The sequence below is a fragment of the Mytilus californianus genome, unplaced genomic scaffold (genome assembly GCF_021869535.1).
Source record: "Mytilus californianus isolate M0D057914Y unplaced genomic scaffold, xbMytCali1.0.p SCAF_1, whole genome shotgun sequence".
NCBI classification, from domain to species: Eukaryota; Metazoa; Mollusca; class Bivalvia; order Mytilida; family Mytilidae; genus Mytilus; species Mytilus californianus.
The window spans coordinates 43,877,453-43,905,398 of NW_026262581.1; the positions used below are offsets into that span (position 1 = coordinate 43,877,453).

The window sequence follows — 27,946 nt, forward strand, 5'->3', positions numbered from 1 at the left end:
TGTCTGCATGTACGTACGTATGTACGTCCCAAAATTGGTTTTCCGTTCTCTAACTTGAGTTTGCCTCAACCAAATGTTATGTAACTTAAACACAATGCTTATTACCACAAAACACAGATCAAGTTTGAATTTTGGTGGCGTCACTTTAACCCTTCTAGAGTTATGCCCCTTTATAAATGGAAAAATTGCAAAGATTTTAGTTTACGTTCTCTAACTTAAGTTTGCCTCAACAAAATGTTATGAAACTTATACACAATGCTTATTACAACAAAACACAGATCAAGTTTGAATTTTGGTGGCGTCACTTTAACCGTTATAGAGTTATGCCCCATTAAGGAGTCGTCTAAGGATTTCGGCCATGGATCTTGTCTTGCTGATCATTTTTGCTATAAAGTTTTTCTCTACTAGAGTTTTCAAAATAATAAGCAAAAATGGGAAAAAAAATGATAGATTTCATCATTTAAGGGCAATTACTCCTATACAAAGTCATCTGACAGATTATTTAAATGGACAGTAGGTAGATCTCAACATTCTGAACAATTCTTTAACTGTCAGATTTTTCTCTACAATTTTCAAGATAATAGACCAAACTTGTTATATTTAGCAATGTCCGCCATGTTGTTTGGCAGGCGGGATCATCAGACAATTTTTAAAACAAGACTTTACAGCTCACTTGGACCTACAGGCCGGACTTTATACTGGGTCTTTTTCTAGACAAATGCAAAGGAGATATTTGTATATCATAGATTCCAACTATGAAAAAAATCATAGTTTGGTGACCGTGTTGATTGCATCAATCCCATTACACTTTAAGTAAATGGTACCACAGATTTAGTTAGTCTACTTCACAACTTGATTTGCATGTAAGATTGGTAGTGAGGGTCAGTGGGGACTGGGACTAAAAGAGGGACGAAAGATACCAGAGGGACAGTCAAACTCAGACTAATGGATGAATGTATTAGTCCCAGGTTGAGACTAGAGATGATTTCGATTTTCACAATTGTGAACGTTCCCTTTCTATGTAACAATCGAGAAGTACTTGCATATGAAATTCCATCTGCCATTAGGCTTTTGTTTATCATGATTTCCTTGATAGACGGTTGCTGCTTGCAAGGAAGCTAATGAACTATGGATTCTTAATGGTAAAGTTGAAGTCATCTTCGAAAATTTTACATATTCCATCATAATTTGGTTGCCCGTTATGGAATATCTGTCATAGATGACAAAACATGTTCCAATTGTAGCTACAACCCAGTCCTCTTTTCCTTGTTTTTGATGTCACTAAATTATACTTTTTTCTATGCGTTCCAACATGCCTAGAGTCACTAGAGCAGGAACTCATTACCCTTTTCGGGCTCCTGAGTCCACCCTAGTTTTTAAAAAGAAGTTCCTGTTGCTGTTACCTCATTTTCTGTGTTGTATTCGTGCTATTTTATTTTTTAATTGCTGTTGTTTCTATTGATATCGGCCTTATTGATCCTTTATCAAGAAAACGGTGTTCTCATTATTATGTTAATATGTTCGAACTAGAGAAAGTGCGTGTACCACTGGTATATATTTGGTAATGTAAGACCATTGTGTGATGCTTTGTCATCAGATATATTTCATCAATGGATTTTAACATGAGTACCACGGGGCAACAGTCGGTACCGTTGGTTTTTTTTTTTTTTGAGTAAGAACTACTGACTCTTATACCAATACCAATACCAAATTGTTTATTATAGTGACATGTGTTTTGTAACGATAAACAATATTTCAATAAGCGGTTGTAACTACATGTATCAACACCCGTCCCTTTGGACCTATAAGTCACTTTAAACATTTATACATATAAAAGAATAATCATTTAACAGCGGACAAAATTAGAATTCATGTTTGATTGTTCCTATACAAAAAGATTTTTCTCTTATTAAATGCATTATTCAAAAATTTAGCAGTTTTTCTATGATATTCGCAGATAAGTACTTTAAATTGTTCATCTTTAGAGATGTCTTATATGTAATGAGAACCTGAGTTTGGTTTTCTTTGTTGTGTTTGCTAATTGTTGTGTGTTAGTCTTCTTTCTTTATATAATGTTGTTTTAAATATTTCTTCGACCTATGACCTTTGATTGCCTTCTTGATTTACTCCCCTTTTGTATTGTCATGAATGTGTATTTAATATTTCCGACTGAAAGTTAAGCACCCGTCAATAATTCAACTTATTTAAATCTCATGTAACCGTTTGTTACTACCGTCAGATGGGCCTCTGGGGGTGGGGTATCCAATATTTCACTTCTTCAGATGGGGGTGTCATAAAAAAATCCAGAAATTGAGCAATTTTGTATTCCAAGCATGCACAAACTATGACTGACTTGATACATGCACTTAGACAGTATCTGATTTTTCTGCAGAAGTGTCTGTATAACTTGGTTCAGACGTCATAACTGTATCTCTTCTGGCATCATTATTGTCTTCAAACATCATTTCAATGCTTGTTTCGTGTGTAAGTCGCGACCGTCTTCTGTTTGTTAGTTGCTTATTAATATAATATATATATATATACACTGGTGAATAAAAACATAAAAACAAGCCGCGAATATAAATTCCACTTGGAACACAACAATTTCAATAATAATAGAAATGATAAACGGGGACAGCTCTTAAGTCGATTATTTATAAGTGCATCATTCTCTTTCTTGAGACAGGTATTTTAAACGTTAATGAATTATATATTTGATGTCTGTATCTTCATTGCTAAAAAGACAAATTAATTTGTTTTGATCCGAAAGTTTACTAAAACTCTTATTATAATTATGTAGTTGATCAAAGTACGGTTCTCTTAAATCAGGAAAATTCCTTTAGCCTTCCACCGCACGGCACAATTGTTGAGGACACACTCCAACTAACCTCAAATCCTATAAGTTTAAACATTAGAATTTGAATCAGAAATTAATTTCCTAGCCACTTGAATAAAGGAAAGAACAAAGGAGATAGGTGCTAAAGGATGCAAAACTTGAATGAAGGTGATGTTTGATAAATGTTAGCGCAACCATAGCAGGCTCTGACTCAGCTTGTCGGTCTAGTACAAAACAGTGCCCGTATTCATATCCTGCTATTCGTGTTATATTTGCCATTGGACGTTAAACAACAACCCATCAACATAATTTTTTCGTTAATTGAAGTAAATTATTTCTTTGCAAAATATTCGAATATAAAATATGATGTTTTTGATTTCAAATATATTCGAAACATAGATTCGGATATTTGGAAAAGTACTGGTATTAAATTCATTAAGGTATAGTTTACTTAGCACTTTATATAGTTTTTAACGTTCCCCCACGGTTTTTGTGCATGGGTTTCCTGTTGCTCGATCTTTAATTTTCCGTGTAATTTTTTGCTATTATTGTTTGTCTTTGCGACTTTTATTTTTGGCAATGTGTTGTCCGTTTTTATTGGACTTAGGTTTTTTATTACCGGTTTATTACTTGGTAACACTGTCGGTTTCAACATCTTCATATTTCCTCAATCAATCACAAATTAGACTACTACGTGCCGTTACATGCGTGGCTTGTGTACATTTCAAAAAAGAAAAAAAAAAGATATATTATAGAGATTTTTATGTTGTTGTGGGTTGTTATCCTATGATATTTCTTGTATGTAAATATGTTATGCATATTTTAGCATGTTTGTGAAAGAGTAGATATTAAAATCTGCTCGATCTTTGAAGCAGTCAATGCTTGTGCAAAGGACTACTGGTCTTGATAACAAATTCCATAGTTACTGTACTATAGTGTGTGTGGATAAAATGAATTTTAGTAAATGATTATTGGTTTGAGTTCATTCAGTGAAAGTAATGAACTGTTCTCAAGCTTAGTTCCTACTAATGATATTATCTCATATTTGTTTGAAAGATTCTTTTAGATTACTTTTTCGAAAATAAAGCTGTCGATTTCATTTGCTGTTGTTTCATCTGCATCTCTATTTCATTTAAGATCTGATTGTATGGTTATGACTAAATATTTAGTTGCTGTTTCTGTTTACAGAATATGACCGTCAAGGATATGCTCATGATTGCCTGGTATCTTTTTTATATGTGTGATTCGGGGTATGACATTTTTTTTTGGATGGAACGACATTAACCAATCTTTTTCCCATTGGGCAGCTGAGTTCAAGTCCTGTTGTAGTTTGGATGCATCATCTTTTTTTAATGGTTCTGTAGATGATGCTGTCATCGGCAAATAGCTTTAAAGTGATGTGTTCTTTTTGTGTGTTGTTATTATTTGTCCTTCCATTATTAGCTATGTGATATGTTCCATTATTTTACAAACTAGACGTGCTAAAGAAATGGGGTTTCAATGAATTACACTGTATTTGTCTTCCCTTTTGAACGTAGTACAGAACGGTTTGCTTGTTTCCAGGCTATGTATTTGTGTGTGTTGATTGATTTTTGAAAGACGAGTGTGATGATTGGTCATTCATTTCGATCTTTTAACACCTAGTCAAAAAGTTAACCAGGGTCTGTGGCCTTATTTGGGTTGATGTTATATAGTATTTTTTACGATCTTTCTGATATATGAATTTCATTCATTTGTGCATGAAGATTCTGTGGTGAATGACTTTGGAAATTGCTCCTTTATGATGTTTGCCTTATCTTAGGTGTTCAGCATCATGATTTCTATAGTGCCAATGATGTTCCCATGGCCAGCGCATATTTACTAGTATCTGCAATGTTGTTCATATGTTTGTATCTTTTTTTTCAGTTATGGATTATTCTTTGATTTTTTTTGTATACAGACGTTTGTCTTGTTACTTTTTATTTAAGGCGGTCTGTCACATATCCATGATAATTTCATTTTGTGTGCTATTTGTGTTTTTTTTCGTGTGGCTTGGTGCTTTAGCAGTGACGGTTTGTATAACGTTTTCTTCGAATGTCAGTTGTAGTTTATTTGTGTTACTTTTGTGATAAATTCGTGCATACATTGTTTTGGTGTTCCTGCTAGTAGTCTGATGACTTTTTATGTTTATCCAATTTGTTGAGCTTTCTCGGTTCAAGTTCAGGACAATACAAATGTCAAATTTCACAATAATTCAAAAAAGATTAAAGGCAGCAAACCAAATTTAATAGTAATAATTATTCAATAATTAGATAAAAGGAACGTTTGCCCTTTAGAGTTCAATTAATCACCCGAAGCAAGGATTTGTATACAAATCCTTGCCCGAATTAAATCAAACTTGGATTTGTCATAGATTAAAATAACTTGGTACTGAATATTTAAACAATATGTCCGAGTCGCGTAAATTTATTTGTAAATGATTAAAACTGTTTACCAAACTTTGAATGTTTCGAATAACTAAGGATTTGTTTTACTCCAGGAATAAATTACCTTAGTTGTATTCTTAGCTGGTCTTCACTCAAAACTTGATATTATGGGAAAATATTGTCAAGATTGGTGTCTTACTCTTAACCCAAATAAAACAAAAAATCATATGGTGATTTCAATAAAGCAGGCAGACATATCCGCTTCAAATTTGAATACAAAGAATATGCAATAGAATGTGTACAACATTGTAAATACCTAGGTGTGTATTTCAGTGCTTTAGGTATATTATCCTATAATCAGAACGAGTTATATATACAAGAAAGCTTTAAAAGCATATTTTAAATTTAGAGAAGATTTATTATCTCTAAATCCTAGCTTAAAAACTAGTATGCATGATTTTGGTCATACTATTAAGCCTATTCTTCTTTATGGAAGTGAAATTTGGAGCTCATTTAATCCCTTTGTAGCAAAATTTAGATCTGGAGACCAGGTAACATTAGATAAAATTTATTTGAATTTAACTTGTGAAAAGCTACACTGTAAATTTTGTAAATTTATCTTGGGAGTGCACAAAACAAACCACAAATTTTGCAGTCTTATCTGAACTTGGGTCGGTTTCCACTGTACTTTGACTTAGTCCATTCTATTTTGATTATAGACTCATTTCCTTTATTACAAGATGTATACCAGCATTCAAAAACTTGATTTTCTCAGCAGAAATCGTCATAGTATGGCTCTCTCCAACAAATTTTAAAAAATATTCCTGGGTTTGCAAACCTAATTAAATGATGGGGAAAATATTTAAAAAAAATACCATCATGAAAGTATTGAAAGAGACATGTATAAAGATTTGGAAGGATCAACTGATCAAGAATTCAGAAGGGAAGCTCCGCACCTGTAAAATTTAAGACTAATGATGGTCTCGAAAAGTATCTAAATATAAAAAGCAATTTTGAGCTTAGTAGATCATTAACAAAATTTAGGGTGTCATCTCACCATTTGCAGATTGAAATAGGACGATACCAAGGTACTTCTCCACACCTTAGACTGTCAGCAGTGTAACTCGGGTAATATTGAAGATGGTGTTCACTCATCTTTTTTATCGCACAGAATATACCGAAGACAGACAGCACTATATCACATTATTTCGGAACCATGTCCTAATTTGACAAATTTAAATTCCCAAGAGAAATTACTATGGCTGCTACCTTGTGAGAACTCTACTGTGTTAAAAGAGTTGTGTATATTCATGAATAAACACTGCAAATAACAGATTTATATGACATGTTTCACATAATTAGCAATTGTTGTTATTTATTAATTTATTTATAAATTGACCAGATTCGATTTCTCTATTTATTTTGTTCATCTGCTTCTGACACGGGGAGGATAGCTGTAACTGCCTATCGCAATCAACAGTATATCCTAGAGCACCGTCCCTTGGTGTCTCCTGCAGATGAACCAATATCAATCTTTACAGATAATAATTTAAGTATGTTCAAATTTTTTGTTTTGTTTTGTTATATGATTTACTTGTTCATCTGCTTTTGACACGAGAAAGATTGCTGTTGCAGCTTTTACAACAATATATCCATGAGCATCGTCATCTGCAGTATATCCTAGAGCACCGTCCCTTGGTGTCTCCTGCAGATGAACCAATATCAATCTTTACAGATAATAATTTAAGTATGTTCAAATTTTTTGTTTTGTTTTGTTATATGATTTACTTGTTCATCTGCTTTTGACACGAGAAAGATTGCTGTTGCAGCTTTTACAACAATATATCCATGAGCTTCGTCATCTGCAGATGAACAAACTATATATCTTAACCTTATAAGACAATTGTGCTGAACACAAGGTGCACTGCTGGACATAGAAATAATAAAGGGGAAACATATTCAAGAGTACTTATAGTGTATTTTTATTATTAATGCTATTGTGTCTCAAAATATCTGTCACTTTATATGCTGTTCAATGTCTCATATTTGTTGCTTATATTGTTATATCCAATTATAATTGTTAATTGTAAATGCCCCACTATGGACCCTGATTGGAATAATAAAATATTTGATTTGATTATTTGATTTGTATTTGACAGAACCTTTCGGAATTTTGAGTCTTCAATGCTCTTCAACTTCGTACTTATTTGTCCTTTTTAACTTTTTTGATTCGAGCGTTACTGACGAGTCTTTAGATTGATTGATTGATTGTTGGTTGCTTTACGCCGCATTAGCACAACAAGGCTATATCGCGGCGAACGAGTCTTTAGAAGAAAGGGGCGTCAGTATGATGAGTTCAGTTATTTTCTATTATATTGGCTATCTTTTTCTTAATATTTATACAAATCCTTGGACAGGAATATAATTTTATTGAGACACAAATCTAGCTAAATAATACTAGAGACATATTTATATATAATACGTCACACATTAATGATTGTTTCCGGATGTAATGTTTATATCCGCTCCGAACTTCATTCAGATTTTACACACGCCTTTTTAGAATAGGGTTGTGACCTCCATTAGTTTTTATCGAAAATATTTCAACTCTACTGAAACAAAATATGGCTGAAAGTGAATCAAGAGTAGTTATGATAGCAGTTGATGCTAGTGCTCAAGCAGACGAAGCCTTTGAATGTAAGTTAATCCGTTTCTTTTCTTGTAAAAACATGACAACGTGTTTATGCAATAACCACCTAGTTTGTAGCGTTTCTAAAAGAGGATGCTCGACAAGGAGAACGATGATTGAGTGGATACCTGAAGTCGGAGACAGACAGAAAGTGGAAAACTTTGTGGGAGATTAGTTTATATAGAATATGTCATTTTTTATTTATATGAACACATAATTACTGAGAGGTACTGTATGTAAAGTTGAGAAGTGAAGTGCCATAGTCAGATAGTACAGTTTTTATACGCCCGTTTACGGGACGTATTATTGTTCTGTTAGTGTTACATGAGAAATGTAAATTTGTAGCAAGGCTTTATGTATGTTCAAGTCACTAACAATGTTTGCTTAAAAGATTGATGTTAATGACACTATTCAACTAATAGCATTAGCAGAGCTTGAAGTTGAAAAGACATGTTTTATGAGTCAGGAGAAAACAATTTGGTAGTTATAATGCAAGATACATGTACGATGCAGTCCGGTAAATCCGCCCACATAAGGCTTTGATCATATGTATTTCTGCTTAATTCAATACAAATTGTATCAAATTTATTTAAATCGATTCACTGACCATGCTGACTGACGAATCAACTTTGAGTAGTTTATCTCATTTCCCCAAAAATATCTGAAATAAATTTTAAAATCAACAAAACAAGTTGGTCATCCGTGTTTTTATCGGAAATGTGTTTGTCCGGTAAATCCGCCCATGCGCAATAAATATGTATGGAGGGTCAGTTTATCACATATTTATGAGAGGAGAAGGTGATCTATTTATTAATAGACCACTTATAAAGGGATTCCAGATAATCCAAAAAAAAATTTCAAGTCAGAAATGAGTTTTGTAAGCAATAATATGATTATAGTTAGCTTTAGGAACTGTATTATATATATCACTAGATATTTTCGTAATAAAGGATTTTTCTAATGTTTTTGTAATGTATCATACATGTACTAGCTCTAATTAAAGCTTTTGATTTGATTGATTTATGGAAAACTAGTCATTTCATGTAGAAATAATTATTGCGTCTTGAAAGGCTATTTTAATTTTTTGCCGTCACATCACATGTCGCAGGAAGCCTTTCAAGAGGACATGATTATTTGAACTAGGGAAAAGGAGGGTGTCACTGGACTCCCAACAGTAATATATTTGTGCAAGACACATACAGGTACACATTTCAAATAGTCTTAATAGTATGATTACCCCTACCCATGAATACATTCAGAATACTGTTATTCATATTTTTCATCATTATGACATTGATATGATCAACAATAAAGAAAATCTGATTCTACAGTAATTTGAGAAGAACATTAGAGGTCTAACCATTGTATACATATACCATGCTCATTTGATTCCATTAGTGTCACATTCTAAATAGAAACGGTACATCAGTCTGCATAATAAACTTGTTGTAAAAAATGAATGAAAAGGAAAAAAATCTAATGGATTGTAATTTTCAGATTCAGTAAATAGCCACCCAGTGGTTGGTTAACCGTTATTAATAGTACATTTTGTTTATTTAGGTTTTAAATCGATTTTAAAGTGCATGTACATCATGTACATGAAGAAGTTTCAAGCTGCAACAGTAGGCAGCTTCTTACATATTTATAAATTTCAAAATGTTTTCAAATACTAACAGTGGGACAGAGTACCAGGTGGAAAGCCACTGCACACTTTCTACTTTTGATATCTATGTCAGTATTTGGATTAAAAGATTATCTAATTTGATACAATCTTATTCAAATTAGGTATGACTTCTATACATCTCACATTTTGGATTCACACCTTGATACACTTATTACAGTATATCAATTATTCTCTAAGATACATTTTGAAGAAGATAATCATCTAATCAAAGATAAATCATAATACGCATTTGAATAAAAAGCTGTGGCATTGACCTTTCACAAGTTTAAAATAGATTATTAAATTTGGTTCATTTAAATTCTCAAGATACCAAACAAAACTAATGCTAATTTGTAATACTGGTTGTATTTAAGTTAGCATGTACAATATATAGTTCAAAATTCAGAGTTCATTAGTATTGATATTGGTCAGTTACTGATTTAATTTCATTAGGAGTTAGTAAAAATTGTTATAGTTGTTTGTAATTTTTTATAAAAAATATAGAAAACAAATATCAAATTTTGATAATTTAACATCGATTTTAGATGTGTATTATCTCATAAGAAATTCATTTCTACAATGTACTTGAGTTGTAGATGGTCAAAGTTATCCCTTTGAGCATTATATGATGTTTTTGGCTATTAACAACAAAAACAATATTTCACAAACTACAAAATGAGCAAAAGCTGGTATCTTTTTCTTAGGTATCATCATGATTATCTGGACTTTACTAGAACAAAATACTGGAAGTAAAATCATTATAACTACACCAGGTGCAGTATTTGCTAATGTATTTGTACCTAAGGATTATTCAGAAGTCATTTATTAGCCCTTACATGTATGTTTCTATTTTACATGTACATTTGTATACTTATTTACATCCTAGTATGACAGTTTAATTAGGGGAACTTGTATAATGTGGGTCATTAGAGCCATAGCCTAATACATATAGCTGGTCAAAAGGTTACTCTATCCCACTGGCCTTATTCAACAGCGTTAAAGAAGTAGAACCAATGTCCCTCTAGCCTTATCCAACTGTGGTATGATGGTAGAACTGTAATGAAAATCAATAACGTCACTGCTACTGTAAATTTACCTGAAAAGAAGAAATAAAGTTCAATGAAGCTTGTTGTAAATTGAAAACCAATAAAAAAATGTTTGAAATGACTGGGAAGTATTTAGAAAATTTATGTAAAATTGTCCTTCAAAAGAGATTAGAATATAAAAGATATTTCTTGTTGACTTTAACATGTTTAAAGTGGTAATAAAATTTTCAGTCACAAAAAAGTGATGTTTACATAAAACCATATATGTTCTTGTACCAGTGTAACAATGAAAATACATATATTTTAGGCCTGTTTATATGATCTGGTGTGTCACTGGACAAAATGCCCAGTAAGGATAAAAAACTATATATCCAAAAAACAAAATAAAGAAAACCAATAAATATTGGTTCTTATGGGACCTAAAAATAAGAAATTACAGTAGATCTAGCTGCTCTTGTCTTTAAATATCATAAACATGTATAATTATATACTATGAGACAACTTGTATTCATTGATTCTAAATTTCCTTTTGGAAAAATCTGTTTAGTTAAAGTTTAAAGTCATTGTTACAGACTTTGCACATTTCGTGCATTTAAACATCAATAAGCAAATTAGGGGGACATGCCTTTCGGAACCACAAAGTACATGAAAATTAGTTAACCATGAGTAAAGATAAATATTTTTGAAGTGATCTCATATACATGGATTTTTTTTTGTGCATGCATTTTATTGTTTTAAGTTACCATGTATGTCATATATAATCTACATGTTGCATATATAAACAATAAAAATTGAAATTTGAACATATCCTATTGTTAAATATATGTATATATAGATCTGCTTTTGACAATTAAATATCAAAACACATTGTCTACATTGATGGTTTGTGCTGGTTTGCTCCTGGTTCATAATCAATGGTAGTTTAATGAAGCAGTAATGCAGATATCCATTATCAAGTTGGTGTGGTAATTAAACAGCACATAATCTAATAATACAAAGGGTATCAAGACATGTAAATAGAAATAAAAATATTTCCACATGAAATGTGAAGAGGAGATTGAGTATAGAAGTACAAGCGAGAAATTGTACATGTTTATACATTTTGTACATACATTATTGGTTGTAACCCAATTTTGTTAAAACATACATCTTTCTATATGTGTCTTTCTATGTTGTGATGTTACACTATTGTTTCGGGTTAGGGTGAAGGTTGGCACCTATTAAAACGTTTAAACCTGCTGCATTTGTTTGCACCTGTCATAAGTCAGGAACCAGATGTTCAGTGGTTGTCGTATATTGATGTGATTCATAAGTGTTTCTCGTTTCTCGTTTTTTATATAGATTAGACTGTTGGTTTTCCTGTTTTAATGGTTTTACACTAGTCATTTTTGGGGCCCTTTATAGCTTGCTGTTCGGTGTGAGCCAAGGCTCTGTGTTGAAGGCCGTATTTTAACCTATAATGGTTTACTTTTACAAATTGTGACTTGGATGGAGAGTTGTCTCATTGGCACTCATACCACATCTTCTTATATCTATACACATACATGTATTGTAACTCTTTTGCAGGTGTAGATCCAAGATTTTAAAAAAGGTTGTGTGGGCCTGGCAAGGCAACGTTTGGACTCCAAACTTTGGAGTGATCCTTGTAAAAAGTCTATGCATTTATCATATACATTTATGTAGATCCATAAGGTGGGGGTCGCTGCCCCCTTAATCTGCCTCTGTTTTGTCTGTTTTCTTTGTATGTATTGTCCCTATAGATGCCTCTTTAACCATAATGTTGGTAAAATGAATAATTTGTCATATATATATTGAATATAAAATGTTTAGGGATGTTGAAAAACTTCAAAGAATAAAATAGGTTGCAATTCAATAATACATTTATGTATTAGAATTAAATTAATCCTCTTGTTAAAGGAGAAAGTTTTTTTAGCCTAAGATACAATGATGTATAAATTTTGCAATAAAAGGAATGACAGACATATATATGCGAAGTCTTCATGTATACAATGAATTTACCAAGATTTAAAAGTTTAAAAAAAAAAGTTAAATAGATACTATATATATATAGGAAGTCTTAATTTTTGACTAGGATAAAAAAAGATATCCATTTCAATGGGCTCACAAGGAGCATATTACAATATTAAACATTAGATAAATTTCAGTACATATTGCCACTTAAGTACATGTAACATTCTGGTTTTATTACTGGAAGGCATCTTTTTACACATTATTTATATTTTACACCCTGCCATTAAAAAATGTACAGTTGAAGTATGATCCGGTAGGAAATGTCACCTCACTTATGTGTAACATTTATCTTACAATACATTTCTTATATTATTTCTATTTTGATACATTATATATGTAGATTTGTAGGTAAATGACCAAGAAACCAATTTATTTGCCTAGAGTTTAAAATGCAGGTAAACAATTGACTACAATAGGAAGTAATAAAGGGCACATTTTACAAATTTTTAGTTACAGTTTTATCAAGATATAAGATGAAATTTAAATGTCGTCCTGTTTAGTTATATCAAATACATGTATGAATGAACATGGGATTGAAGACATGTATTGCTACCTGTGTGAAATTTTACCTGTTACTATGGTTCATTCATTATACTACAGGTGTAACAAGTTCAAGGTGACCTTAATGTCATTGAGGATGGTTTGTACTGTCCTCTTTGTCATTGACAGCAAAGTCAGATTCATATAAGTGAAAAATTACTATAACATTTTGCTTGTGTTCTTTATTATAACTGTCCAAATGTATTACATGTGCATACACATGTCCTATGCCAAGAAATGTTAAATATCAGTTATATTAAGGAGTTGATTAAATGGTTAGATAGCTATAGTGACCTAGAAGATAGAGGAATTTCTTTTTTCTGATTTATGATGAAGCTAGACCATTGACCTACTTTTGAGAATTACAAGTTATTTAGTTTTTTAGTTATAAAAAGTTGACTTTTGTATAATCAGCAAAAAATTTTTAAGATCTGCCTTAACAAGCATAATTTTGACACTAAATGACATAACAGCATAAACAATTTTTAGAGAGAACTTTTGTATGTGATATAAAACCTGACATGGCAGTTTCTTAGATTTATAAACAGTAAAATGATATTTTGTCTTATCAAAACAACAGTTATTTGACTTTTAACATAACAATCTAAATTATAAAACTTAAATCCTCAACATAGAATTTTGGGGACAGACATGCAGCTGGGATTTAAGCCCCCACTTCCCCCGCTTCCCCCCACCCCATTCAAATGTTGACATAATATCTTGTTGAAATTGTAACCCATTGATATTGACATATAAAAGGTGACTCATTCCAGCAGCACATTAGCGCATACCTTCATATAGGAGCCCATTGCAATTAATAACATCCATTTAATTCAAGATTGTGAGATAGAGTTGAGAACGAACTGCTATTCATTACTAATTATTAGTACTTTATTACCATAGTGTGTATAAAGTAAACATCACTCTCTGATAAAAAGGGTACCATTCAGTATAATTTTTAACCCAGACTTCTTACTAAAACATTTGTCATTAATTTGATTTCTTTTTTGTACAACAAAAATTCTGATAATTACTGTCTTTTTTAAATTTTAGGGTACCTGAATAACTTGGCAAGAGATTCTGACAGTGTGAAGGTTGTCCACTGCGCTGAATTTCATTTAGGAATGTCTGTTGGTAAGAAAATAACTAAATAGAAAATGAAGATTATGTGTAATCATTGTTGTTCTGATTTTCAGGGTACCTGTCTAACATGGCGAGAGACTCGGATGATGTAAAGGTTGTCAACTGTGCTGAATTTCATTTAGATCTTTCTGTTGGTAAGAAAACCAAGTGTTGTCCTCTTCTGTTTGTTTTCTTTGAGTGTTTAGGGTGTTCTAGTGATTAATATTGTATTTTCTTTAGTTGGTCACAGTCTTGTAGTACATGTATGTATTAGCAATTGCACCTATACCCACACATATAGTAAATTGAAAGTGTATAAATTTTCCACCTGATAGTGTATATAATCAGGTTTATTAACAGTCATGTCTCCCAATCCTGAAAACAGACAAATACATGTACATGTATTGTGAATTCAAATGTTATCATTTAATTAAAACAAGCTGTCATTCCTTTTAAATGTGATAGCTATATACAGGATAAATTGGACAAACTTTTATCTGACAAAACATCAGAAGCCTGACTGGTATTGCTTTTGATAATTTATTTTTTATAAAAGTTATAAAAATTGTTGATCTTTACAAATAAATGAGAATATATAAAATAAATGATCAGCAATTTAATTGCACCTACCACTTTGGAGATGCGATGTGTTGTTTTTTAAATGAAAAAGATTTGGAAACCATTTTACACATGATATTATTCATTCATTTAATTCACATGTATTTACTGTTTCTGAGTGTATACTGGAGTAACAAAATTTTTCACCAAGTTAACCTTCCTTCCTTGTACCTTTTTATCCTTTATTAATTAGGTTTTCAGAAGGAAACATTTTCTTCCAGTTATTTATTTGGCAAGTACAGTGGATGGGTGGGCGGCTGCCAACTGTTCCATGCAATAACTTATGAACTGTTCAAACGATGATTTTCAAATTTCAATATGTTGTTACTGATGACAAAATTGAGGTCAAGTTAGATATTGATGATTTTCACTTACACTGTTCAGGAGTTATTGTCCTTGATATATTGGAAAATGAGACATTATGTCATTTCTGTGTAATAATATATGAATTGTTCAACCCATGGTTTTCAAATTTTGATATGTTGTTATATTAGTGATTACAAATGGAGGTCAAGTGCAATATTAATGATTTTTACTTTTGCTGTTCAGGAGTTGTGGTCCTTGATAGATTGGAAAATAGGCACAGAACATTGCAGGTGACTGGTCAAAGCAATCTTTTTATTCATATTAACTTGTATCAAGTTTCGAACAAACTAAGATATTTTTATTACCTTGTGCTTAAACTATTTAGCTTCAGACATAATGTTTATTTATTTTTTATAGACAACCAACAAACAAAATTTTTGTTTCAAACAAGCAGATATTTGTTTTTAAAGATGCTGTGTTTTTATGCCCCTATCACGGCAGAGAGGGCATTAGGTGTTACCCTTGTCTGTCTGCACACCCAAAATTAGTTTCCGTTCTCTTACTTTAGTTTGCCTCAACCAAATGTTATGAAACTTATACACAATGTTTATTACCACAAAATGCAGATCAAGTTCGAATTTGGTGGCGTCACTTTTATAGTTCTCTAGTTATGTCCCTTTATAACTTTATATGCAAGTGGGGGCATCAACTGTGTCCCATGGGCACATTCTCCATTTATTTTGATTTATATTTGCATGTAAAAATGTTGGTTAAAATTATTTGTCATATTTATTTTTATGTTGGTAAATTAAGTTACAGTTTGTGTTTAAGCAAATACTGTAATATATAGTTTTAGTTTAACTGCATCAGTCCTTCAGTTCTGAATAATATAATGAATTGCTAGTGTGATAAAAAAGACATTGGTGTACTGCATTTGATCAGCGAATGTTAGGTGCATCCTGTATACTTATGTATTGTAGTGATGTTAACGAATGCTGCTTTAGAAAAACATTTCTTTTTTGTGTTGAGCTATCCTTTGAGGTTACCGTAATTTGTCGTGTATAATATGCACTTTTAACCCAAAAAAATGTAGTTGGTAGATGGGATGCGTATTACACGCAACTCAACGTTTTTTTAATTTAATTTTTTTTTTGTAAATTTTTTTCCCGTCACTATTGAATATTCAATTACCGGTGTGACATCCTGCATGAGTGAGCTTAAAATGTAATTAAGGATTAAGTAAGGGTGTGTACCAATTGAATAATCATGTCAACTTTTGGCAGTGCTCTTATTCAACATGATCAATGAAAAGAAAATATCGAAATAAAGAGTTATTAAAGTTTATTTACTGCTTATCAATTTAGAAAAATGTTTGAGGTCTTATTTTTTTTGTTCCATAACATTCTAATTATTTCTTGTATAATATTTGAACAGTGCATCTGCTTGGACAACCTTAGACAAACATTGATTTCAAAAGGGATCTTTAATTAATAAATTAACTTTTATAAAATTGATAAATGTTAATTACATGATTTTGAAGGGATGAAAAGGTGGTGCGTATTATACACAACTGCGTACTATACATGGTTAATACAGTATATTATATTATTCCTATTTTTGATTAACTATGGATTTTTTTTATGCCCCCACCGTTGCTGAGGGGGCATTAAGTTTTACTCTTGCACAATGCTAATTACCACAAAACACAGATCAATTTTGAATTTTGGTGGTGTCACTTTTACAGTTCTAGAGTAATGCCCCTTTTTCTGTTCTCTAACTTAAGTTTGCCCCAACTAAATGTTATGAAACTTATAAACAATGCTTATTACCACAAACTCAGATCAAGTACAAATTTGGGTAGCGTCACTTTTAGAGTTCTTGAGTTATGTCCCTTTATAATTTTATATGCAAGCAGGGGCAACATTTCCCATTTATTTGTTTTTATATGACCGCAAAAAAATTTTGCAGTCGTATATTGGTATGACATTGGCGTTGTCGTCGTTCGGCGTCGTCGTCATCGTCCGAAGACACATTGGTTTTCGCACTGTAACTTTAGTTTAGGTGAATGGATCTCTATGAAATTTTACCATAAGGTTCAATACCACAAAAGGAAGGTGGGGATTGATTTTGGGGGTTATGGTACCAACAGTTAAGGAATTAGGGGCCAAAAAGGGGCCAAAAATAAACATTTTTGTAACTTCCAGACATAATTTGTGTGTTAGTGTATGGATCTCTCTGACATTTTACCACAAGGTTCCATATCACACAGGGAATGCTGGGATTGATTTTGGGGGTAATTGCCTCAAAATATTAAGAATTAGGGGCCAAAAAAGGGACAAAAAACAAGCATTTTTCAAGTTTCATGACAATAACTTATGTGTAAGTGTATGGATCTTTCTGAAATTGTACTACATGGTTCCATATCACAAAGGGAAAGCTGGAATTGAGTTTGGGGGTAATTGCCCAAAATGTTTAGGAATAAGGGGCCAAAAATAAGCATTTTTCTAGTTTCCAAACAATAACTTGTGTTCAAGTGTATGGATCTCTCTGATATTGTACTGCAAGGTACCATACCACAAAGGGAAGGCTGGGATTGATTTTGGGGGTAATTGCTTCAAAATTTTAGGAATTAGGGGCCAAAAAAGGTGCCAAAAACAAGCATTTTTTTAGTTTCAGGACAATAACTTGTGTGTAAGTGTATGGATCTTTATGAAATTGTACTACAAGGTTCCATATCACAAAGGGAAAACTGGGTTTGAGTTTGGGGGTAATTGCCATAAACGTATAGGAACTTGGGGTCAAAAAGGGGCCCAAAAAACAAGCATTTTTCTAGTTTCATGACAATAACTTATGTGTAAGTGTATGGATCTTTCTGAAATTGTACTACATGGTTCCATATCACAAAGGGAAAGCTGGAATTGAGTTTGGGGGTAATTGCCCAAAATGTTTAGGAATAAGGGGCCAAAAATAAGCATTTTTCTAGTTTCCAAACAATAACTTGTGTTCAAGTGTATGGATCTCTCTGATATTGTACTGCAAGGTACCATACCACAAAGGGAAGGCTGGGATTGATTTTGGGGGTAATTGCTTCAAAATTTTAGGAATTAGGGGCCAAAAAAGGTGCAAAAAACAAGCATATTTTTAGTTTCAGGACAATAACTTGTGTGTAAGTGTATGGATCTTTATGAAATTGTACTACAAGGTTCCATTTCACAAAGGGAAAACTGGGTTTGAGTTTGGGGGTAATTGCCATAAACGTATAGGAATTTGGGGTCAAAAAGGGGCCAAAAAAACAAGCATTTTTCTAGTTTCCAGACAATAACTTGTGTTCAAGTGTATGGATCTCTCTGAAATTGTACTGCAGGTACCATACCACAAAGGGAAGGCTGGGATTGAGTTTGGGGGTGATGAATCATAAGGAGGTTCAACAAATTTGGGGGGGGGGGATTTTTTTCTTTAAAATTTTCCATTTTAAATTGGTTATTTCTGATTTATATATAAAAGCAAATAATAATGATATGGTTTGAATAGGTAAATTAAAAATTTTTAAGTTCTTAGACTACATTCATTCTGTGTCAGAAACCTGTGCTGTGTCAAATATTTAATCACAATCCAAATTCAGTGCTGTATCAAGCTTGAATGTTGTGTCCATACTTGCCCCAACTGTTCAGGGTTCGACCTCTGCGGTCGTATCAAGCTGCGCCCAGCGGAGCATTTTATTTCCTTGAAGTGACCATGCCAAAGTTAGGCTGTACCTTTAGTCATCTTTATTTTCACTTTTACTGTCCAGGAGTTATGGTTCTTGATATATTGAAAAAATGGCACTATGTGATTTCCATGCAATTACTTATGAACCATTCAACAAATGCTCTTAAACTTTTAGTATGCTGTTACTGATGACAAAAAGTTGGTCAAGTTTGAAATTATCAATTTTCAATTCTGCCGTTCAGGAGTTACTGTCTTTGATAGATTTGAAATTTGAACTGTATGTCGTTTCTGTGTAATTACTTATGAAATGTTCAGCCTATGCCCTCAAAATTTTAATTTGCTGCCTGTTACTGATGACAAACTAGTGGTCCAGTTTGATATTGACGATTTTTACTTTTGCCGTTCAGGAGCTATGGTCCTTGATAGATTGGAAATTAGGCAGAGAATGTGGCAGGTCTAAAAAGCCTGAAAGCGCCTTTCGATTAGCAGAAAATCCAGTTTGCTGTCACTTTGACAGCTCATTTCTTGTTTGTGATTGGATTTCTGTATCATTATACACCAAAGATAATCTTTTATTAGAATGCATGATATAATATAGACATGACTATATGTATTTGACATACATGTATTTAGTATAGAAACCTTCTTGTATATAGCATGTGATCTATCTGGAATATACTCTTGTTTTATTTGTTTATCATAGATTAACCTTCAGTTACTATACATGTATAATTGATTTTGTTGCAGGTGGTCAATTCTTGTTTGAATTCATCAAGAACTATTTAAAAAAATACCAGACATTGAAACCAAAATTGCTTCAGTGGAGTATGGGTAAAGCTGAAGTAAAGTCACCTGAATTCAGCTGTTTCACCTCTCACTGGCAAAAATATCACACGCTGTGGATTCATTATTAATTGTGAGATACCAATTTTTGTGGAATTCTTGGGTATACATGTAGTTAAACCACAAATTTTTAAAATGTTAAGCGAAGTACAAATGCTTTAAAAAGACTTATATGCAATTTTTTCCAAAGGCACAAATTTAAATATCTACAAAAATGCAAAATTTTCACAATCCACAAAATTTGGTACCCACAAAAATAAATGAATCCACAGCACTTAAATGTGATTAGCATAGAGACTTTGTGGCAGTTTATTTGAATGAATCAGCAAATATCTGAAATTAATGTTTGTATGAGCAATAGCAAAACGATAGCACAAAAATCAGTTAAAAAGATTTTAAGTTGTTTTTGAAAGTGGTATAAGACAAACTGACTCTATATATCTGTAATGCTAACTTACCTCTACATGTACATACTTGTACATGTATCTATTAAATATTTTCAACATTGTTGCAATAAAACAATCCAAAAAATGACATACAATTCAATTTTTTTTAAATAGTAAATGAACAACCAGGAAAACAAGTATTTCTTGTACTACTGGGACAAGTTTTTGTCTTGTCAAAAGAAATCAGATTTTTAACAATCATGCTCTTAAACACTTTTTTGTCTTTTTGATTTTAGGAATTAATTATGATGAGAAACAAATTGCTCAAATAACCGACCAGGTGAAGAAACAACAAAACGAGGTTGATAACCTGAAGAGTAAATTTGTAGATAAATTGAGAGGAAAGGTAACATTCTTTTATACCATCATGACCATGCTAAACACTTATATTAATCAAGAATTCATTGATAGTTATTCTTCACTAGTTGTTGCTTAGAAAAAAATGTTGCCCCCACATCATATTGTATGATGATTGTAAGTTCATTTCGTGTTGCCTGATTTATATTTACCACAGACATGTTAACCATTGGAGTCTCTGGAAGTCATCATCAGTTGTGATCATTAAAATCAAGGAAATCATAATGAATTGTAATGGTTTATGTGTTCTATTTAATATTAACTAATGGGGGTAAAGATCATGCATTTCTAACTTGGATCTTATTGACAAAAATGGTCACTCTATACTACAACCTTGTTAACTATAATGACTCTGTTTGAAAGGGAATTGGGTTTGAAAGTGGTTCCATCATAAATATTTAACTAAAGTTTGATAGCATTTGTTATTGGTTCTTATGATTTTTCTAAAAAAAAATATTGATGTAATTTTATTGTGAAAATTTTCAATTTTTCGTAACAATTTCAAGTATGTTAGATGGCTGATAGAGTCATCAATCTATAATCTTAACATTCTTAAAGAAGTCTCAAATTTATCTGTTAAAGTTTGATAGGGACTGATAAAACCTTGACTTCCAAAATATGAATCTTCAACTGTAATATTCTTACTTTTTATGACAAGTTTTTGTCTTGCCTTGACGGAGTCAAAAAGCGAGACATAGGTATGCTGTTTCCGGCGTCGGCATCAACAATGTATTAGTTTGTGATTAAGTCTATTTTAAGGTGAACCACTAGTGGTTGGTCAATAATATTTAGTATGCAGTTGTATTAGCACTGGCACATCTCATTTCTATAGAGATTATTTTGCCCTGTCCCCTCAGTCATGGTCTATTGACTTTGAAACTTTTGCTTAGTTTACATGTATTTGATTAGGTCAGTTTATGGGGAACCACTAGTGGTAAGTCAATGATATTTGGTATTAAGCATTGGCATATCTCATTTCCATGGAGATTATATCCCCCCCCCTTTTTCCCCCTCAGTCATGGTCCATTGACTTTAAAACTTTTGCTTAGTTTACATGTATTAGTTTGTGATTATGTCAGTTCAAGGGGAACTACTAGTGGCTAGTGGTAAGTCAATAATATTTGGTATGCAGTTGTATAAGCATTGGCATATCTCATTTCCATGGAGATTATTTGGCTCCGCCCCCTCAGTCAAGCAGTTCAAGGGGAACCATTAGTGGTAGGCCAATGTTAATTGGTTTGCAATTGTATAAGCATTAGCACATCTCATTTCCATGGAGAATATCTGGTCCCGCCCCCTCAGTCATTGTCTATTGACTTTGAAACTTTTGCTTAGTTTACATGTATTAGTTTGTGATTAGATCAGTTTAAGACGAACCACCAATGTTAAGTCAATGATATTTGGTATGCAAATTTTCCATGGAGATTATATAGCCCCACCCCCTCATCATGGTTCATTGACTTTGAATATTTGCATAACTTACATGTTAAAGTATTGCTATTTTAATTTCAACATTTGCATTATCAAAAGTACAAAAAGGCGAGACATATCTCTGTGTTAATAGTTTATTATTACACACAAATAATGCATTTGCACTTTTTGCATTGTGAATAGGGACCAAATGATCAGGCATTAAAGGTAAAATATTTTAGTCTTCATATTTTGAACAATATTGCCATGCATGTCAGTTTTTTTTTGAAAATTAGATCAGTATTATAGCATCAGAAATTTTTATGCCCCTGCAAGTTGTGATATGTATAGATTATCAGCTTCCAGCTATGATGAAAATTACGGAGTGACTAAGTCGGGTGACATAGGCAAAGGGAAGCATGATAAATAGTTCTTCCTGTCCTTCTGAAATAATAAGTAATCAATACTATTGCACTATGCTTGCAGATACTCAACTGTTTGTTTGGTAACTGTATATGATGAGATACATATCAAATATTTACATTTTGTTTTGGTTGGCATACTTTTGACAGAATATATGGCTCCTGGACATAAAATATACTGAAAATTACACTTCACGAGACTTTTTGTTTTGCTGTGATTGCAGTGCAAACTTTTTTAGCCATGTTCAGATATTGAACTGCTATTTGTAAAGTGGAAAGTTACAGATCATGCTAGTGTTTTATTCTGGCTTATGTACATATGACAAAAGTATGACTCTTAAACTTAGAAAAGATAGAGATTTGGTTGTAGGCAGGTTATTATTATCTTGACCCATCCAGTATTTCAGCACCTTATAGAACCAAACCATGTGAAAAATTAAGTCAGTGTATTTGGGAACTAAAATGTTATAAATTTATATATGGTGTAATTTTGCTAACTCTGTTATTTTGTATAAGAATTTAATGTTAATGGAATGTTGATATCAACTTTTAAGAGTAATTGGCAAGTGTTTGTTAAAGTTGGAATATTGATTGATTGTTATACATGTGAATTATTTTTCTAATGTTCAGTAGCAAATATTTCATTCATATTGAACTAGAGAACAAGTTTACAATTAATGCAATAGGTAGGTTCTGTAAAGTTAGTTGACTTGGATGAAAGCCTATAATTTATGCTACCACTGGGATATGAGAGAATGTTGGGTCAGTGGCAAAAATTTTGCCTTGCATCAGGCCACTTTAGGATTTCTCAAAGAGTTATTGCAATGGCCTTCTCTTCACACAAGGTATCAGATTTAAAGTACTCATTTGAACCATAAGTGGTAAAATTTATATATATCCCACACAGCTAAATGACAATCAGTTCAGCAAGGGTTTTACATGTACTACGAACTGAGAAGTCCAAGGGATGACCATATTTCTATACCAAACCCCTGGGATCTGAAACTTGGAACAATTTTCTTTGAAGCCTCTGGTTCATTTGAAACCTGATTCCAAAGAAGTCCCAGATGCTTCACCACTCCCATTAGGAGGAAAAAAAATTATCAAATGTATGAAGAAACTTTTAATCTTCAAGAAACAATTTATAAAAGAAGTTGATATTGGAAGTCCTTTACCATGATCCTAGCTGATGAATTTTGAAAATGCAGTTTGTACTGTAGATTTTATCTACTGTTAGTCAGAATGTTAGGGTAAAATTGACATGTGTAGTAATATTTTTTGAGAGGTTTTAGATTTTTTATGATCTTCGGCTTAACTGACACTGCTTTATAAAATTATATGGCTATTGGTATGATTTATTGAATCTTAGTACTGATCTGCTGACAGCTTGGTTTGTTCTAGGTATAATCAGAGACATATAATACAATTATATGTCTCTGGTATAATTTAATACATCTACACTCATTTTCTTCTTTACTTTGAAATATTATTGCTTGCATCACCAAACAAGCTTATAACCAACATCATTCCATTGCACAAAAGGTTGTAAGTATAGCCAGTGTAAAGTTGCATTTGGTGGCAAGAGTCTCATCTAGTTAGACAAGAGGTTTGTTAACAAATTTATAAAGACATAATTTTGATGAAAGATCAAACAAATTGTTTAGGAAGTTAACCTGAATTAAAAAGATCCTGCTCATTACTGTGAAAAAAAGAGTTTTGATTGATCAGTAAGTATAGGTTATCAATATCTATAATACTAAATGCTGTGACCTGTTACTGTGTGTCACTTCTCCATTAACCAGCTTAAATTACTCAATATGACATTGTGATCTGAAGCTTGCATGCTGTCCTTACTTTTCATTAATTAGTTTGGATTATCTAGTAGAAAGTTTGGGGAAAATATGAATAAAAAACAACAATGTATCCAAACAATAAGACAACACTACAAACCTTAATGAAACAACATTTTACAAAAAACCCATAATAAATTTCAAAGAACAATGCAACATAAAGCTCTTTAAATGAAAATGAAATTGCAGATTCATATCAGTAAATTTGTTTCTTGTGTAAGCAAAAGGTTATTTGACAAAAGATATGACTTAATTCAATCATATTGTGTGAATGTTTTCATAGTTATACTAGAAATCCTGCTTATAAAAATTGATTTAGAAATAATGTCTTAGTACTATTACCAAAATTTAGTAGAAAAACATGATTTGCTGTTTCAGATGCTGGAACATATTTTGTAGAATTGGATACTAGCAGCTACACTATCCACGGAAGTGTAGTTTATTTGTGATTGTTTAATTAACAAATCTCTTTTGGGAAATGGTCATTTTGGTCAGATTTGTCAATTATGACATATATGATGTCACAGTAACATCAAAATGATGTTTGTATAATTATGTGACCATATATCATCCTCCTTATTTAGATATGAAAATAATGTAATATTGAATCAAGTTTTAATCTTTTTTTGTTATTTCAGACTTATAAGAGCAATGCATATAATTTCTTTAACTGGGCCATTTTAGCATGTTGTTATACCAATTATATTGGTTTTGAACTATATTTTTATACTTTCAGATTAAGGGTGAAGCCTTTATACTGACTGGCAAAAAACCAGGAGAAGCTATCATTGAAGCTGCAGAAACCCACAAAGCTAACCTTATCATCTGTGGGACCAGGGGATTGGGAAAGATCCGTCGTACCTTTATGGGAAGTGTTAGCGATTTCATTGTTCAACATGCAAGATGCCCTGTTGTTGTAGTCAGAAAATGATGAACTAAAACTTAGATAAAAGGAATTTTAAATTTATCTCTTGAGATAGTGCTCTGGAACAGGATTTTTATTAGTAAATTTATTGTTTATTTTTGTGCTTCAAATTTTTTTTTTTTTTTTTTTAAGTACATGGTTGTATTTATCAATGCTCTTGGTCATAATAGTAGCTTCTTTAGGTAAAAAAAAACTTTGAAATTAAGATATTTTGCATAATTTTAGATTTTGTAAGAATACTTGTCATATTTTTAGCTTATTTGTGAAATAAATAATTTGTTGAAAAATTATTTACAGTTCATGTCAAATTTTAAGCAATAGTTGTTTGTTTTGTTTAATGTTTTATATTTGTATATTAGATGATGAAGACATATTGGTTCTAAATAGTAGATTTTTTCACATTAGTAGATGTAGTGTAGATCAAGAAGTAGGTTTCTTGCCAAACTATTGTTGTTAGCTGGAATTAAAATTTGTTACAGAATTGCATATCAAATGATTTAAATTGACATCAATAAACTAAGGTGTTCTATGAATTTATCATAGGTGATTGTACAAAGCATCTTGTACTAACTCAGATTTTATTTTGATTCTTGAATATACAAGTTTTCCTAAAGTGCAATTTTAATTCCAGCTTGAAATAGTGACCTTTTTTATTACACTTTTTATACTAACTTTGCATGCAACGATAAAATGTAACATTCCTAAGGTTTTCAAGACCACTATATATTGAATTATAACATGTTCACTATTTATTCTCTGCTGAATTTTTTACTTTAATTCACATTATCCTTTTTCTTTATTTTAATGTAAATTATCTCCCCTTAGTCACCACATCATTTGATAGAGTGAAACGTCATGTGTTGTATATATTTCTCACTAGATCAGCTATGATTAAACAACTTCATTGATAAAAACAAAAAACTCATCAAATTGATTTGATTAAAATGACATAATAAGAGATTGATTATATTAATGACAATGAAATTTGATGTAAATTTAAATACATTTATATATTTCCACAATTACCAAAAAGAAAAAAAAATCACCAATAATTTGAAAGGTGACCCTTGAAATGAGTGTTTGTAAATACTACTGTAACTATACTAACCAGAGTTATGTATTGGAAGATATAAGAGCTGAATAATATTTGATAATTTTGGAATGTGAAGACAGATGATTGATTGCTCAAATGATGTTTAGATCATTGATGTCATTGAAATTTTAGCCTGTATGATAATTTTCTTGTAGATTAAACTGCATGCTAATTTACATAGTTGATCAAGCTTTTACTTAAATCTAATGGCTGTATGTGGTGGTAAAATGAAGATTTTCATGTTTAAATAAAGGAAAATAACTGGTATTTTACAATCTATCATGCACATTTTTTAGTTATGAAATATAATTTGGCTCAAGAAAAGATGTATAAAATGAGAATGGGAGGCCCTGTCATTTTAGACAAAGATACTACCTCGTTTCATGGCGATGTACGATTTTTTTCACAGCTGAACAAATGCCAAGCTTTTATGTTGATGTACATTTTTGAAAATCATGAATAATTTGAAATTAGATTAAATGTTCTGTACAGTGGCTAGTGCATTGAAAACATTACGTTCTCAAAAGAGGAATTATGTGGCAATTCCACAGAAAAAGTTTTATTGTATGAAACAGCTAATTTTACCCCAAAGATCTGCTTATATTAAGTTGCTTAGGAATAATTGTTAGATGAACTGATTGTCCGAGGAAAGATTACTCAATATATACTTAAAGATTTTTCATGTATGCAAAAATGTCAACAAGGAAGTGAATTAAATAGATTGTGTATTAAATTGTCACTTTTAGCACTAGACAAAGCTCTTTAGAATTAGACATTCCTTTTCACATGAACAAACACCACTTCTTGGTACAATAATTGATAGTTGTAGATTAAATTTAGATCAATATGAATTCTCAAAAAAAAAAAAAATGGAATCTCACAGAAAGTATAATAGATATACCGGTAATTAAAAATGTTTTTTTGATACAATATTATTTAATGATAAATATAATAAAACAAAATATATTCATTTTTTTTAGGCAATTTTACTTTATGTAAAGGAATACTGTTCAGAACATCAAATGCTCAGAAAATATATAATAGGTTATTTGTGCAATTTGTGTTGCATTTTGTTAATTTGTAGAAGAATACATTTTTTGTAGTACATTTTTGAAAACCTTATTTGTTAATGACATTACACTCTTCATAAGCAGATAGATTTTAAAATTTTGATTTCTTGTCATTTACTTATAATAAATAATTGTGTTGAATGATATATTCTTAATAGATAAATCTTATAAACTGATCAAGGAAAGAAGTAATGCATTTATAAGAAAAACATTTCTTTTTTTTACAAGATATTGGATATACATTTTTGTCATTTTAATTTATAAATTAATTTATTGTAATAATAATAAATTGTTTAGAAACCACAGCTTTTCATCAGGATCAAATTTTATCTTCCTATGTTAACAATTGCTGTTTGCCACCTTTAAATGATCTGATTTTACTCTACTTATGAAGAAGTGACTGTCCTGTGTTCACCATTTTATATTTCTTTGCTTGTAATTGTTCACATAATTGTATGGTATCTCTTCTCGTACCACTTACTCCTACATCTTTGTATACAGACAATAAAGATTTTGTAGATACGAATTCATAATAAATATCTAGGCAATGTGCGAGTGTTGATTTA

General features: G+C 31.6%; 1 protein-coding gene across 3 annotated transcripts; it reads left to right on the plus strand.

Moving 5' to 3' along the window:
• The first annotated feature begins 7,770 nt into the window (after positions 1-7,770).
• On the plus strand, positions 7,771-27,932 carry LOC127703092 (uncharacterized). Of its 3 annotated transcripts, none has more exons than XM_052207527.1 (5): positions 7,771-7,938; positions 14,407-14,487; positions 20,490-20,599; positions 22,225-22,248; positions 25,029-27,932. In XM_052207527.1, exons 1-5 carry the CDS (start codon positions 7,866-7,868, stop codon positions 25,221-25,223), a joined length of 483 nt encoding a protein of 160 aa, XP_052063487.1. In that variant the 5' UTR covers positions 7,771-7,865; the 3' UTR covers positions 25,224-27,932. The 3 variants fall into 3 exon arrangements, with proteins under 3 accessions (XP_052063487.1, XP_052063478.1, XP_052063496.1); XM_052207518.1 differs by lacking the exon at positions 14,407-14,487 and adding an exon at positions 14,264-14,344 and having other exon boundaries at positions 7,772-7,938; XM_052207536.1 differs by lacking the exons at positions 14,407-14,487; positions 22,225-22,248 and adding an exon at positions 14,264-14,344 and having other exon boundaries at positions 7,773-7,938.
• The last annotated feature ends 14 nt before the right edge of the window (positions 27,933-27,946 follow it).